The 15,296-nt window shown below is 40.3% G+C and overlaps 1 protein-coding gene across 1 annotated transcript; it reads right to left on the bottom strand.

The window, feature by feature from the left end:
• Positions 1 to 70: 70 nt before the first annotated feature.
• cog3 (component of oligomeric golgi complex 3) lies at positions 71 to 14,713 on the bottom strand. The gene is made up of 23 exons (XM_050048542.1): positions 14,503 to 14,713; positions 14,070 to 14,216; positions 13,908 to 13,969; positions 12,686 to 12,851; positions 12,020 to 12,094; positions 11,530 to 11,622; positions 11,191 to 11,316; positions 9,889 to 9,969; positions 9,760 to 9,803; positions 9,524 to 9,650; positions 8,762 to 8,853; positions 8,266 to 8,405; positions 6,597 to 6,757; positions 6,147 to 6,255; positions 5,913 to 6,031; positions 5,706 to 5,795; positions 4,954 to 5,074; positions 4,576 to 4,664; positions 4,297 to 4,431; positions 3,723 to 3,798; positions 3,452 to 3,579; positions 2,703 to 2,801; positions 71 to 2,530 (listed from the first exon to the last, which is right to left on the bottom strand). The coding sequence occupies exons 1-23, from the start codon at positions 14,668 to 14,670 to the stop codon at positions 2,501 to 2,503; spliced, it is 2,478 nt and encodes an 825-aa protein (XP_049904499.1). The 5' UTR covers positions 14,671 to 14,713; the 3' UTR covers positions 71 to 2,500.
• Positions 14,714 to 15,296: the final 583 nt, after the last annotated feature.

Raw genomic sequence — 15,296 nt, 5'->3', positions numbered from 1 at the left:
TGCTGTGACGTCCGGAGAATTTGAATTCAATGACAAAGTGCTTTCTCACAATAAAAAACAAAGAACGTCATTGACTTCTTTTTTTTTAATCAGAATGTTCATAAATAGCTTAACTGTACACATCATTTTACATGAGACACATCAAAGCAAATGTCACATTGCCGGTGTCCTGTTACTTTTGTTACTCTGCGACAGACCACTAAAAAACACACCCATAAATCATACAGCATACAGTGCAAAACTGCCAAGGTCGACGGTCCATTATTTTGCCAGAGTAAAAGCATATTAGTTGCAATCAACCTATGTATAAAAGGAAAAGTATAAAACATAAGATTTCATTGTATTGTTTTTACATATTTGCAAGAGAATAACAAAAATATTCACGAGAAGAATGTGGAAGAATCTTTAAGAAAACATCTGGCAAGTTAAGAACAGCTGAGTGGATTTTTGCTATGATCAGAGCTGAAACCTGTTGGACCTAGGGCTGGGTATCAATACCTCAATATCAATACCAATCAATACCAAAACTATAGACTGAAATAACCCAGTACCAAGTGGTACCTGCATTTGATCCTTTTTGTACCAAGATGTAACAAGACTACTTGTATGGTTTTGTAGGTTTCGTAGCCACCAACTTATTTGAAAGTATGGCTGTAAATATATATTTTAATAATTTTAAGACTTTCAAAATGTATTTGTGTACAAATTACATGAATTAGGGATGCACAGACTGAAATTCTGGACTGACAGCAATGTTTAAAATAACAATTTGACCAACAGCCGATACTAATACTGATGCTTTTTTTGTTGCTTTTGTTCATTTTATTTTTGTTGTTATTTATTCCTCCTTTTGTTCTGGGGAAACAAAGAAATCTTCATTACAGAAAAATAACTGAACTGTTTTAGAATCTTTCAGCCCTTCATTGCACTGTCTTTAACTGAGCACGAAATCAATCGTACAAATGTATGAAACAACCTTTAATATAACCTTTAACATTATCAAACTATAGGCTATTATTTTATATATAATTCACTCTCTAATATCTATTTCAGATTGCTGTGAAAACATCAACAAATTACTCATTCCAACAACTGTATTTATTCAAGTTTGTAGCCAAAATATACATTTTATAAGGCTGCACTGAACACATCATGACAACTTCATAATTTACCTTCGCCCAATACTCATTCTTACTGTATGACCTTGAATGCATCATAGTGTGACTCAAGTCAACCACCATTGGCGGTTAGTTCCGGCAAACGAGGTTAACTAGTTGTGCTTTCACTGATTTCAAGATGAACTTGTTCACTATGTGGCATTAGAGTGCATCCCGTGACACTTCGAGAGTGAGTTAACTACGTTCTTTCGTCCTAATGGCGTCCCTGGGAAGATCTCAGTTCGTCCCCAACACGTTTTCCATTGTTCCAAGTCGCTGTTAGCCATTGAGCGCTGCTTTTTAGCCTTCGCAAAATCGATGTGACACAACAGAGAAACATCGGCTACTGCCATCAGTGAATGTCATCTTATTTGCCAAGAAGTCGATGGGAGTCAACAAGACGAACGTCGGCTGATGACGATGTTTGGCCAATTCATTGGTGCATCCCTAATGTGGATGGGGAGGAGTGGTGGTGGCACTTTTTGCAGTTGAATGCCTCCATTCACAAGATGGGCATCGAATGAAGTAAAAAAAGGTATCAGATGAGGGTATCGGTATAGCTTTAAGGGTACTGGTATTGGTGTTGTAATTCTTTTTAATGATACCCAGCCCTAATTGGACCTGAGCATCCTGCAGCACATCAGGCCACCATAGAGTTCTACTGAATGTTACAAAGGCTGTTACATTTTTAAAATAGAGGAATAGAATATTTTGCAGCATTTTCTTCTCTTATTATCCTTCCAAACCCATCGAGGGATTCTAGTCATCTGAATGCAAGCCCCTTACTGGCCATTAGCTACCTGGCTGATGAACAACCCTTTAGTGCCTCTATTTGCACACCCAAAAGTGTCCTTGTCTGCACACTCTTAATACAATTCACCCGCCGCCCCCGCCCTCACATAGTGTGCAAATTATTTTTATTCAAAACAATTTGGTGTTAAGAGAGATGCAACTGTGATCACAAATCCACCCTTGTCAAAATGGATTTCTCCTACATGAAAACAACCCTAACCACGACACCACCTTCAATTTAAGTCAAACAACGTGATCAAGTCAGTACCCAAAATAATACCCTCCTCTTCCCAGTTTGTTACGGACTTCAAGATGAATACCTGAACCTCAACATACTTGTAGCTACTTGAGCCTCCGTTGGAGAATCTTTGGCCTTGTGCAGGATTTCTTTACTTCGCGGTCAGTTCAGCGCTCCCGGTCAAGCTTGCAGCTCAGGTGCAGCCGGTCATCTCGCATACTCAGCCTCGCAGCTCCTGGTCATGGTCGGAGTTGCAACATCCCATTACTATCCAGAGGGTGTTTCACAAGCACTGCCACACTGAACTTGGACATTACTTATTCACAGACAGCAGCAGGTTAATCTGAAAGAGAGCCGTAAAAAAAGATGAGTGCTCACCGTGACTTAGCTTGGCATACGTTATCTTACGTTTCTCCACTTGAGTTGTTGCTCTCAGCAATTTTTGGATGTTGCAGCCATATTATAAAAAACTATGTCAGGCGCCTTCGGGCAGTGCTAATTCCACAGAACTTTACCTGCTCCATCGATGGACACGCGATGATTTGAAGGTCTTCTCCGCTGTATTCCTCCTGAAGCAAGGCATGCAGTCTTTGGAATACCTGCTGGATGTTATTCTGTGGGAAAAAAAGCCATCCTATTACTGAGTGCTGGAGGGAAATTAATACTACATTTCCATCTGGCCTATGTCCCCTCACTATCTTGTTTCCATGTCAACCGCAGAATTTTGTTTCCCTCTTATTCAGCTTCACCTGGCACCTTGATGAACAGTACACAGGCAGCACAAAGATTTCTCTGTTAGAGTTCAATCACACTGATAATTTATAGTTAAAGGCACAATTTCAGAGGCAAATTTAAACAAGGAGGTCAGCCCGAGACTATATTTGAACACAGGTTGATATCTATACCTCTCCAAAAACTGACTGACAAGCTTTTTACTACAGTGACTAAGCGCTGCTAATGAATAAATCTAAGTCATTAATGATCTCTGATGCTGGGAGAGCTTTGTTTACATGGTTATGCAGGCACACACTGCTGCACAATAAACCTATAATTTCAGAGGAACAGATATGCACTCCTCAGTGATACATGTGACTAACCTCTAATTTGTATTGTTACAGAAAATTACTGATTTGACCTTTGAGTGCAAATGTATGGTATCCCCGCTTTGTAAACACTGTGGGAAAGAATTCTTGCTTTAACAATGGCTTGCGAAGAAACCTGACTCATGCAGCACATGCTACTTCCTCGCATTTCTGCCACCCACCCGGACAGGCTTGAAAAGGATGAACTCCGTGTCTCTATTGGCTAAGTACAAGGACATGCTCTGTAAAGTGCTTGGCAGCTTGCTCTTCATCACCCGGTAGGTAGCCATCACTATATCGTTGATCTTTGCTGAAAAGAGAAAAAAAAAAAAGAACTGAGAAAAAGCTAAAAAAAAAAACAAAAAAAACATTGACATGCCCTCTAGCATGCGCTATACAAGTTTTGATGAATTACAGTGTGATGCCAGTGGCGTTTCCTGAGACAAATCTTACCTGGCTGCGCCCAAGGTTGCTGAGACAGGCTGTACGTGGGACCACCTTGGATAGCCATAGTTTTAAGAGCTGCGACCTGAGTGCGGACGCAGTCAAAACATTAGAGTTTGAAAAGACTTCATTTGAGCTGGTGTTACTATAAGCCGTACAAACAAACACAAAGATGCTGTGATGCAAAATTGGTCAATTCAACCCAGTCCTGAATTAGACAAAGAGTAGTACTTACTTAAATTATAATCGAAAAACTGAGTGAGGCGGGTGGAAAAAACAAGACTGGCAGCAAATTATTGCAGCACAATTGCATTGCAATGAAAGATTTCAGAACACAATGAAATAACAAAACACATGCATATACACCCGCACTAATGTCTCACAATAGAATTAAATACCCCAGATGAAAAACATCCATTTTATCTTCAGTTGTCGGTAACGTACCGAGACCTTCGGTGATCAGTGAATAAGCAATTGATTTTTAAAAAAAAAGGTTTTTAAAAGCTGGAAAAAAAAAATGAAGGTCAGGATGAGCCGTCGCTGCCTGAGGCGAAGTCTGCCTTCTAACTGCTCTAACAGTTACCTTGGTGAGAAACTCCTCAAGGTTCCCCACAAAGATCTGAGTCTGCTGCTGGATGAACTGCTCACAGCTGAACTTCAGGTGTCGGTCCACATCCTTCTTAGAGTCAATGTAGTGCTCCTTTATCTCTGGTGTTCCCTGGGGGCCACAGAGACGAAGGGTTTAGCACTATCAAGTGGCGCTTCCCTTAGGCAGGGTTCTATCAAAGTGCATAAAGTGTATGGTAGGTTTAATAAAACAGGCACAAAAAAATAAAAAATAAAAAAAATAAAAAAACACTACCTCCAACAGGAATTCAAGTATGGCGTTGTGACTGTTAAGTCGGAAGAATTTGGGAACAGCCTTAGGGTTCAGGATTTTGAAGGCAGCATCTTCACACAAAGCAGAGAGATTAAATCTGAGCTGGTGTAGAATTAGAGTGCCCTCTAGTGCTATAAATTTAATATGACCTTGACTGAGATGATGGCGATAGGAGGAGCGAATCTGCCCTGTGAGCCATCGGTTAATGTACATTATGGTGTTGGATTACACTGTAATTTCCACATTAATTGTTGCCACCGGTGCATGTGATAGGCACAAGTTGCTTAATGAGCATGAGAATGTAATGACTGGCTTTATGGAGCTGAACACCAATGTTCCCTCCACCTTTAATTATCTTACCTCGCGTTTTCTTCAGGTCCAGTGAGATTTCCTTGATGGCAAAATCGGTGTGAAATGGGGCAATCTGTTCACGCACTATCAGCAGGTGCTTGATCAGGAAAAGTTGCCCGTCTATTTGCGTCTACGGAAAGTGATAGCACACTGTTAAATCCACACTGCAGGCTGCCAACACAAAAGGGCATCTGCTGACTACCCAAGCTACAGAGAACATAAAAAGCACAAGCTTGGAGACGATAAGGGAATATGTCTAATTGATAACTGCTGATTAACCATAGCTGGAAAGGGACGTATAACTGTGACAAAAAAAGGCAGCTGAAACCATTTATTGCTCAGCTAGCGACTAAAACATTGGAAAAAGACATCATCAACACGGGGTGCGAACACGTCCTCTGAGATTGATGCTGCTGCTTTAATTTGAAGTGTTAGGTTGAAACGGGCCAGTTAGCACAGATAGACAGCAAATTTGAAGGTGAGAGAAGCCCATAAATAAAGGATGGTCTGCTGAACACTCTGTGGAGCATAATAAAGCACCCATTAAAATAAACTTTAAATTACATCCCAGCTGCTTTAGTTAAGGATCCTGTAGCCGGAAGGAATTTGAATAACAGAGCACATTTTATCTCAGAGGGAACTGATCTTATTTACTATGTCAAAAGAAAGGCACATTTCCAGCTATTTTTAAAATAATAAAAAACCTGAAAAGTTCAGTCAAGACACAAAACCATACTCTGCTCTTAACCATGTGTGCCAACCTTGTTTTTAAGGATGATATCTGAAGCTTTAAGCAGGGACTGGATGCAGGCAGATAAGGCTTCTTGAGATAAACCCTGGAAGACTGCTCTCTGGAAAAGGACCAAGTCACAGTGAGAATCGCAAGAGTAGGAAAAACTACATATCACACATCCTGCCATATTTTAGAAGAGTATAAATTAGCGACAAATAAAAAACAGAAGGCTCACATCTATGCATCTGTAGAGCTTGGACAGACAAACCAGCGTTCGTCTGACAGTAGGGTACCACATGCCGTGCAGATCAGCAGGAGAGACCGATGTCTGTAGGCGTGATGCTTCTACATTCCCTGCATGAATTGTACAAAGGAAGAAGAGCCATCAGGCAACAACAACACCAAAAGTTGTAAAAAAAAATAAATAAATAAATAAAAAAAGCTAATGTCACAATCTGGGAACACAGACCAGCATTACTGTTTCTTCTACCATCAGGATCCTCAAGCTGAACATCAGAAAACATGGACTCTTGAGACATCTGCTTCATCTGCTCCTCCTTCAAGCTCTGAGCAATCCTCTATTGGCAAGAGTTAAAAGATGGAAAGTGTTAGATTCTTCTCTTTTGCAATTTGCTTCAACAACAGGTTTTTCAAGGCTGAATTAACAGAAAATTAAACTTGCAAAACTTCCTTTGCTTCAATGGGAAGTATGCTGGGAGGAAACAGTGAACACACAGCACATTAAAAAGCTCTAAAACATTAGTGAAGTCTCAAAGGCATATTTAAAATACATGTGCAGACATTCACAAGCCAGAGGACTTTACAGTGCTTACAATGCTTACGTTTACTTTAATTCAGAGAAGAAGTAGAAGCTAAACTGATTACAATTGGTTGAGGGTAAAAAGCACACAAGATTTACCTCCATCATCTCCAGTTTTTCGGGATAAGCCAGATCCCCCGGAGCTGGCTTGTAGCCTGTGATGTCAGTCTGGATGTAAATGTGAGTCCTGTAGACCAGCCTCTCCTGGACATCCTCCAGCATCTGCTTCACCACTGCATCAAAGGCCCCCAGCTGAGAAGCTTCACAAAAGATCAGAGGTCAGTTAACAGCTGAATCTAGATCAAAATCACAACAGTCCTATGAAGTTTTAAAATGGAAACAGACACATTTTCAACTTTTCCTCCACTAGTTATGCCACCACTGTCGTAAAAACAACTGGATCGTTTTCTGTTTTCCTTACAGCCTAGCATCTACCACGGTTTCCAAAGTTACTTCAGTTGTTCCAGTGTTCGCCATTACTGGGATAGTGACTGAAGAGAAATTACATTAACACGGGGGGAAATCAAAAGTGCTATATTCTTCCTGTTTTGGATGCACAACAGTTGACGCATTTCCTTTGTCCTGCAAATTGAGCCTTCATTTTCCCGGGAGACTGTACCGTAGTGCGTAGTGAAAGCGAGGCTTATTGAGAACTGATGTGAATGCTGATGGTGCCATTATACTATAGCTATAACATTGTGCAATCAACATTTCTGTAAATATTAGATAAGCTAAAAAAAAAAAACGTGTCTATTTCCACCTTAGGTATAAAGTTGTATATAGACGATGATGTATTCTGAATTGGAAATCAGAACGGGTGAATGAGAGGTGAAAGCAGAAAGTAATGTACCGTACCAGGAAGTCTTTATGTTTCAAACACTGGAGTTTTTGTTCTCAAATACCAACCCACTAAAGTGGATTATCTCAGATAGAGAGACTTTGATGAGAAAATTGCTACCGTTCTCAAGTCTGTACGGTAAATATGTAGCTAGTGCCAGCAGCTGGCTAATTCAGCTTAGCACAAAGACTGAAAACAGGGTTCTACCAGCACCTGTAAAACTCACTAATTAAAGGTCTAGTATGTAGGATTTAGTGGCATCTAGTGGTAAGGATGCAGAAGTCAAACTTCTACTATGTGCCAAGCGTGAAGGAGAACAACAGAGGCTGAAGCAAAACCGCAAAAACATGAATGGTCCAATCTAGAGGCAGTGTTTTATTCTACTATTCTTGACTATGGGGAAATTAACGGCTCATTCTAAGGTAACAAAAACACATTTCTTAGTTCCGGAGTTATAAAACTTTTATGCCATTTTACCAATAGCTGCCTCTAAATCCTACACACACTGCACCTTTAACATGTTGCATCTCATTTGTTTAATCCATACAAAAACTTAAAAGTCAAAACTACAAATCGCTGTTTTCCTGAGAGTTCTGCCAGACTATTTCTTGGGAGCAGTAACCTCCTGGAGTCTCCACTTGCTGCAGGGCAACTGGTCCCTAGACCAAGAGGTAGTCTGGTACGTGACCCCTGTTAAACACTTGGGTTTTTGTGAGTGTTTTACACATGCAGTGATTTCAGGCAAAGAATTCAGATGAGTTTAATCCAAAGAGCACTTCAACAACCTCTGCAAAAAGTTGAAATGTCCAAACTTTTCTAGGATATTATATTACTTTCAAAACTCCAGCTGAGCTGTATCTTTGTAACTCAACATTTAACACCCCATGTGACAAGTGAGAGGCTTTGAGGAGAACAAAAGCATCAACCTACCATTGTTATGAACATGGTCCTCCAGCATCTCGTTCTTGAGGATGCTGCAGAGCTCAGACAGGGTTTCCAGGTGGATGATGTGGATGATTAGAGGCCGGAGGACATCATACAGGGACAAACATAACTTCTCCAGCAGCTCGCTGTCAGAAATTAAACACCATTTAATAGCTTTGTACAACTGAGAGAAGTCTAAAATTACACTTCAAGTTCATTTCAAATGTTGACTTTTTCCTTCAAGTTAAGGAATAAAGTGATGACTAAAAATAATTATGCAAACTGTTAAAACATTTCTGCTCTTAAATAGTCATACAAAGTGTCTACCCATGCTGTGTAAATTGGTATTTCAAACACTGAAAAATGTCAAGCAAAACTCGTTGCATTTTGAAGCGTCATGCCTTAAACAAACACTTCCTGCCTGCGTGTGTGTGTGTGCTACATGACACTGGCTCTCTGTGTGTTCATCAATCACGTTACCAACAAGGCAGGTGCTACTCACTCTAGTTTAGGCATCGGTTTAGAGAAGAACTCTTTGTACAGTTGGTGTTCATCCTGGCAGACGTGTACCATAAAGGCACAGCCGCTGCGAACCTGCACAAAGACACACATAACGATCACCCGCTGCAGTGCCTTCCAATACTTTGCTTTGGCTCCACTTCAAATAAGCAAACACATCCTCCCACATAAATGATCCAGGCACCTATTACAGCAATCATTAACAAGATGCATAACCTTTCAAGTTTCATTAAAAGAAAAATCTCGGACAGGTGGCGCGGCTGTTATGACGTTTGTTGTATGAAATTCTGACCTTTAATTATAGCTTCCCCATCAAGCCAATTAGTGAAGTGTTTTTAAATGCCACAACAGCGTCAAAATACATAGTCTGTCCGGGTGCCAAAATGATCTCTTAAGTATCAAATTAGAATTAAAATATTTTACCCGTGAATTATTGCGCCAACCTTAAGGTCAGTTAAATTTTTAAACAGTAGAGGAATGCAGCGCAACAGTCGCTGCTTTATAGATGAGCTAACACAGAGTATACAAACAACACTCTGCACAGTAATTCACTTGTGAAACAAAACAAGAGTAAGCTTTGGACGCCTGCTGTGCACAGTCTCATTCATCATGTGCACAGCTTTGTGTCTGCACCACACACTCCAGAAAATATCCCAGAGGGACCATACTGTGCATTCTTTGCAAGCTCAAATGTCACCTTACTCTATCTAAAGGGCAGTTCTGCTTTGAACAAGTCATGCCTTACCAGAGCACAGTGGTCTTTGCTGTTTTGGTTGGTCAGGTCAGTAATGGTGGATGTGATGCTGGGACTGAGGAGCAGCTCTCTCTGGTCAAGGTAGCACTGATGGATCTCGTCTAGGAGCTGATGGTATCTGCTCGTATCCGTATAAGAAGAGAGAATTTAATTTAGCACGAGAACTGTAGAAAACAACTATATAGGAAAGTGCTGTTGCTTTATTTAGGAGAAATGCTAATACTCACTCTGGAATCTTCTCTGCCCGCTGTTCTATCTGTTCAATCATTGACTGAGAGAAGAAGAGGATGTCTTTTTTTTATTACAGGAGATGATCCATGCATAATGTCGGTGGGTAATAAAAACATGATACTCACTCTGACTTTAGGTGCAGCAGCTCTGTACTTAACATAGTAAAGTGTAAAGGCATTGTCTGCGTTGGTCAGGCCCATTGGATCCTGGGGGAGACATGAAATTTTCAATCAAGTATTTAAGGGACAAACCTCCTGTGCTACCAGCCCTGGCTAAAGCAGAGTCTAGGCTGAAAGTAACAGGTTTTAGGGTGGCACCCAGGCTTATTCTACACAACCAGAAGAGCCCAGAAAGACCAGAGTTTACAGGGTGACCTTCACTCGTGACAGAGACTGCTGCCTTATATGATCGTGAGGGAAAATAACGTCCTGAGCAAAAGAAGATGAAAGTGCGTCTTCTTCTGTATAATTCTGTATAACACCTCTCCAGAAAACCTCAACAGGTTTACGCAGGTCTGTGAACGCAGCACAGACGCGACTCTTCATCAGTTATTTTTATTCCTATGCAGCAGTTTGTTGAGTTTTTGTCGAGGGACAGATATTTGAGCAGAGCTGAGCTGATCAAATCAGATCGATGGGTGAGAGGAGCAGCTACTGCAGAGGCAAGTGAATGCAGACTTTTAGACCCAGTGCAAGGAAGAGTTAAGTTTCACTTTCTCTGCACCAGGCGTTCTGCTGCTCCGCCTGAGCCCAGACTATGCTCTTTGCTCCAAGAGTGTGATGCAATGAATAACTGGAATATATATATACCATATACCGTTCAGGATATATATTCCAACTGTGCTCCTGTTGAACAATCCAGCTCCAAAAATAGAAAATAAATAAGTGGTAGGCTAGCAGATGCTGTTATCATTGCGAGGCACCACCAATAAATGAATGCGTGGGAAACCCTGCATCTAGCAGTGAGGCTACAGACTGCAACCAACAGAAACTTGTCCCGTGTGCCAATTGTGTACAACTATGGTGGCCGACACAATAACACAGAAACACAAATGGCCCTATCCAGTGTTTGATTTGTCCGTTCTGGGCTACTGTAGAGCAACATGGTGGACTCCATGGAGGAGGACCTGCTCCATATGTAGATATAAATGGCTGTTTCTAAGTTGATGAAAACACAAAGGTTCTGATTTTCAAGAAATAGATGCCAATAGGTGCCCCCACCCGCCCTTTAGGTTTGTTTTTTACCTTGATTGGCTGTGAATCATCTTATATCACATATGCATCATCTGTATCTTTATATTAAGTAATTATGATTAAATAAAGCAAATTAACATGACAAAGAAATTAAGTATTGATACTGGGCTAGGCACATGCCTCTATACATCATTGTTGACTATGTAGGAGTAAAACAATGTGACTTTTCCTTACCCTTTTTGTTAGCTGGCTTGTGAGATTCTGCATAGTGTTCACGATGTGGATCTTCATGAAATGCATAGCTTTAGAAAGACATTGTTTAAACTTGGCCAAATAAACTGGATAGTCCTTGAAATTGGGCTGCAACAGACAGAGATGAGCGAGTGTTAGACGGCTTTAACTGTGATCACATATCATATGCCGCAATGCATCAATCATACAGTTAAAACAAGTCAAGATTACACTGTGAATGTCTTGGTTTAAAATATACCACTGGTGTAAATATGCACATATTCTAGTCAAATGAGATCTGCACACAGAGCTGAAATTTTGTGGAGAGCGCGAGCTACTTACATGTGAAGAAACATATTCAATGCAGTCATCCAATTTTGACAGCATTGGAATAAAGCCTTCACTATTTACAGACAAGGTTGGTGAGTTCAGTTTCTGCAAAGACAAAGAAAAGCAAGGTTTGGAGTAATTCCAAACATAAACAATCATAATCTCTTTAGCATTACACTCAAACCTTTTTTTTTTCATTTGGCAAAGTCATCGCTGCCAGAAATGTGTTGTTTTTACTTTGGAACGAGGCCAAAGCGAAATCTCTAAAACCAGTTTAACAGATTTTACTTCAATATTCAAAACGGTTTAGGAGATTATACTAAATTTAATGAGCACATTTTATCAAACTTTTTAGGAATAATTAAGTAGGAAATGTAGCTGACATCCAAGGTCTTTTAATCTGGGATGTAACTGCTGATCTTTAATAATAATTAGGTTAAAATCTAATCAGCAATTAATTAATGAGCACATTATCAAATGACTGAAGATATAGAAAACCTACCGTGTTAATGTTTTCTAACTCATTGAAGTACGACAGTTTCTGCTGTATGCTCTCCGCCAGGTCAACAAGCTCCGACTGCAAAGAGAGAAAACAACAAACCCCAGTTGACACAATGCGACATGACAGTTTAATTTCAGTTCAGTTCAAGTTCAGTTCAGCTCAACTTCCTCGAATGGTCCAATCTACATATATTTGTGAACATAAGCAGCTATCTGCGAGGGGGAAAAAAGAACAAAACGGCAGCGCTAAGATATTAAATATGCCACAGAAAGGAAGAGCAGCAGACTGATTTTTTTTTTGTTTCTTGACCTGCAGGATGTTTGCTAGCAATCTTATTTTCTGACAACCTTTTATTTATGTGATGCTGTTCTGAACAAGACAGTGTGCGGTATTTGCAGTCATCTCCGCTGACACCTCAGGGTGTTACTACAGTTGCTTTTATACAATTCAGAACAGCTCCAGATTTCAGATCATACAGACAGCTGACTCTGCAGTTTCTGGGTCTGGGAGTGACGTTCATGTTTGCAAATACCGAATACTCAGCATGTCCAGGACTGTAGAAAATATATATTCAGTGACATTATAACTTAAACACACTCTACTGATTAAGTCTCAGTGATCCACTTATCACATGGCTTGAGTTAATTGACGGATAAAACAGCTTACCTGCTCTTTCAGCAGCTGTTCACAGGCCTCGTGCAGGGTGCCAGTCTTATTGGACACAAACAGATACTGTTTCTGAAGGGAGTCCAGGTGCTCCAGAGCCGCACTGACATCTTTCAGGATAGCATCGCATTGCTCCTGGTAGCAGTTTAGATCATTTCTGGTTTTCCTGAAGGAGAAAGCAGACATATTATCTAATGTGTGTGCTCACCCAAAGACAACACGATGCAGTAAGGCTACCCACTGGTTTGCAGAGCAATTGGGCAATGTTTTCACACTGAGCAGAAAATTGATGTGTTCTTGTTGCACTTCTGACCAAATCTTTAACAGAGATGTCACAGCAGGTGCGTGCCAAAGGGGCTGCTCTTAGTATCAACAAAACGTCGCAAAAAGTTTATTTAAACGGACACAGTGGTGCGTTAACACCCTGTTGTGTTTATACAGTGGTGCTTAACTCAGTTTAATTCAAAGGGGCTTTATTGGCATTGGAAATATACACTTATATTGCCAAGCAAGAGTAAAGAAAAAACAAAAAGGGAGTGTATAATAAGTAAAGCTCTATGCTAACTGGACAACCACCAAACAAGAGAAAAAACCTCAACCCACTGGACACCTTTTTGAGTAAACATGTCATTCAACCTTGAAAATGCAGCTTAACACTGCACTCTGTTTTCGGACTGAATGTTCCCCAGGTGTCAAAGGCAAAACACCAGCTGTAGCATCACTAATTGGGGTGTGGCCACAAAAAGTTTAACCCGTAGAGAAGCACATCAACAGATTTCTGCTTTGCTTTTGTTAATTTTGGGTCTGAGATCTGTCATAACTTGGGCAACTTGAAAAGCAAACATCAAACTTTTCTGTTGGCTCAAGATTAGTCGCTGTATGTCTGTGTCTGTGGTGTATTACCTAGCCTGACAATCAGACTGAATTACAAGAAGTCATCAGAGATACAAGCACAATTGAGAGACTGAGACAAGGCTAATTTGTGATATGTGGATTGGATGTGAGTTTTTGGATGTGTGTGATGATAAAGCATTAAAATGTAAAGAACACTGAGTTCATGAAATGTTGCTATCACCTGCAAATAACAATGATTTGACTTGTATAAGTGGTTTGTTTCTTATTAACCCTCATAGGCAGCATTACTCTCAGCCTGCCCTCCTCTTAACAAGCATAAAGCTAACACATTCAGTATGACACCACAGTGTAGGTGAAGCACTTTTACCTGTATTTTGCACTCTCATCCTGGTCCATGTTTCCCTGTAACTTGGCAAACCAGGCAAAAAACTGCGACACAAAATGGCAGTGTGTTAATACCACGCATCTCTTTATAATAAAGCATGACTGACTGGCTACAGTGGTGTTTACTGCTGGCAGAGACTGTCACCTGCTGTGCTGTTTCTATCCTGTCATTCTCCATGTCAAGCATCTGGAAACCCTTCAGCAGGACGTCCTCTGTAGACTCGGGCACAGTCGCTGTGAAGGGGGACTGCAAGGACCGCGACGAAAGGCTGCACAAGTCCTCAATGGGCAGCTGCAAAACAAAGCAAGGCTCTCAGGTTCAAAACATACCCACCAAGCCTCTATATGAAGCTAGCTGGACGACCTGACGTGGCGGAGTGCAAGTGCAGCCTGCTAGTTAGCCTACAAGCTAACATTCACTGATATAAGGGCTTTAATATTATGTTTATGCGACAGACAGACGAGCTAAGTTCATAAAAAAGGCAACTTCAGGTGTTAGTTAACCGAACTGACGTTTAGAAAGTAAGTTAGCATCCTTGTTAGCTAGCTAGCTGGCTGGCTCCGGAGTCACAGCTCACCTCTGACGGGATAGCGAGCGTCTCAGCCGCGGCTCGGATCTCTAGCACGGCGTCCATTTGTTTCTCCGTGAGAGGAGCCGTAGCGTCGGTGCGACGATCCCATAACGATAGTTTCTCCCTGGTTTCTTTATCTGTAATGTCCAGGAGGGACTGGTCGGTGGACGCCATCGTCACTTAGCACAGCACCAACGTCAGCAACAGCAACACGGAGGTACTTCCTGTTCCGGGAGCGTGGGCGGGGCTTAGGGAAGTGGCTGATATGTCACGTCTCAAAAATAGGTTCACTTACTTATGGATATTTTAATATGAATATCTTTATTAGTAGTCTTTGTCTGGCCCAAAACATGACAGAGACTGCTGAACGTTTTGTTTTGTTTTTACTCTGGAGTCTACAGTTTTTGCTACAGTTTGTTTTGTTTTCCAACTATTTGTATTTTACTTTATTTTATCTAATTTTATTTTTATTTTATTTCATCTTATTTTATTTTTTTTATTTTGTTTTGTTTTATTTAATTTTGTCTTATTTCATGTTTTATTTTGTTTTAATTAGAATTTTTATTTAATTTTATCTTGTTTTTTTCAAATTTTATTTTATCTTATTTTATTTCATTTCATTTTATTTTATCTTATTTTATATTTTGTTTTTATATGCTCAAGTCATGTTGGGTTGAGTAATGTGTGTCTGTTATTTTCATTTCTTTTCTATGATTATTATTACTGTTAATTATGTTGGTTGTAGCACATTCAAATCAAATTCACTTCAGTCATTTTGTAATAAACAATACATGAATAAA

This window comes from Epinephelus moara, chromosome 7 (assembly GCF_006386435.1).
Source record: "Epinephelus moara isolate mb chromosome 7, YSFRI_EMoa_1.0, whole genome shotgun sequence".
NCBI lineage: Eukaryota > Metazoa > Chordata > Actinopteri > Perciformes > Serranidae > Epinephelus > Epinephelus moara.
The sequence above is the reverse complement of the archived record's forward strand: the minus strand, read 5'-3'. Positions and strand labels throughout refer to the sequence as shown.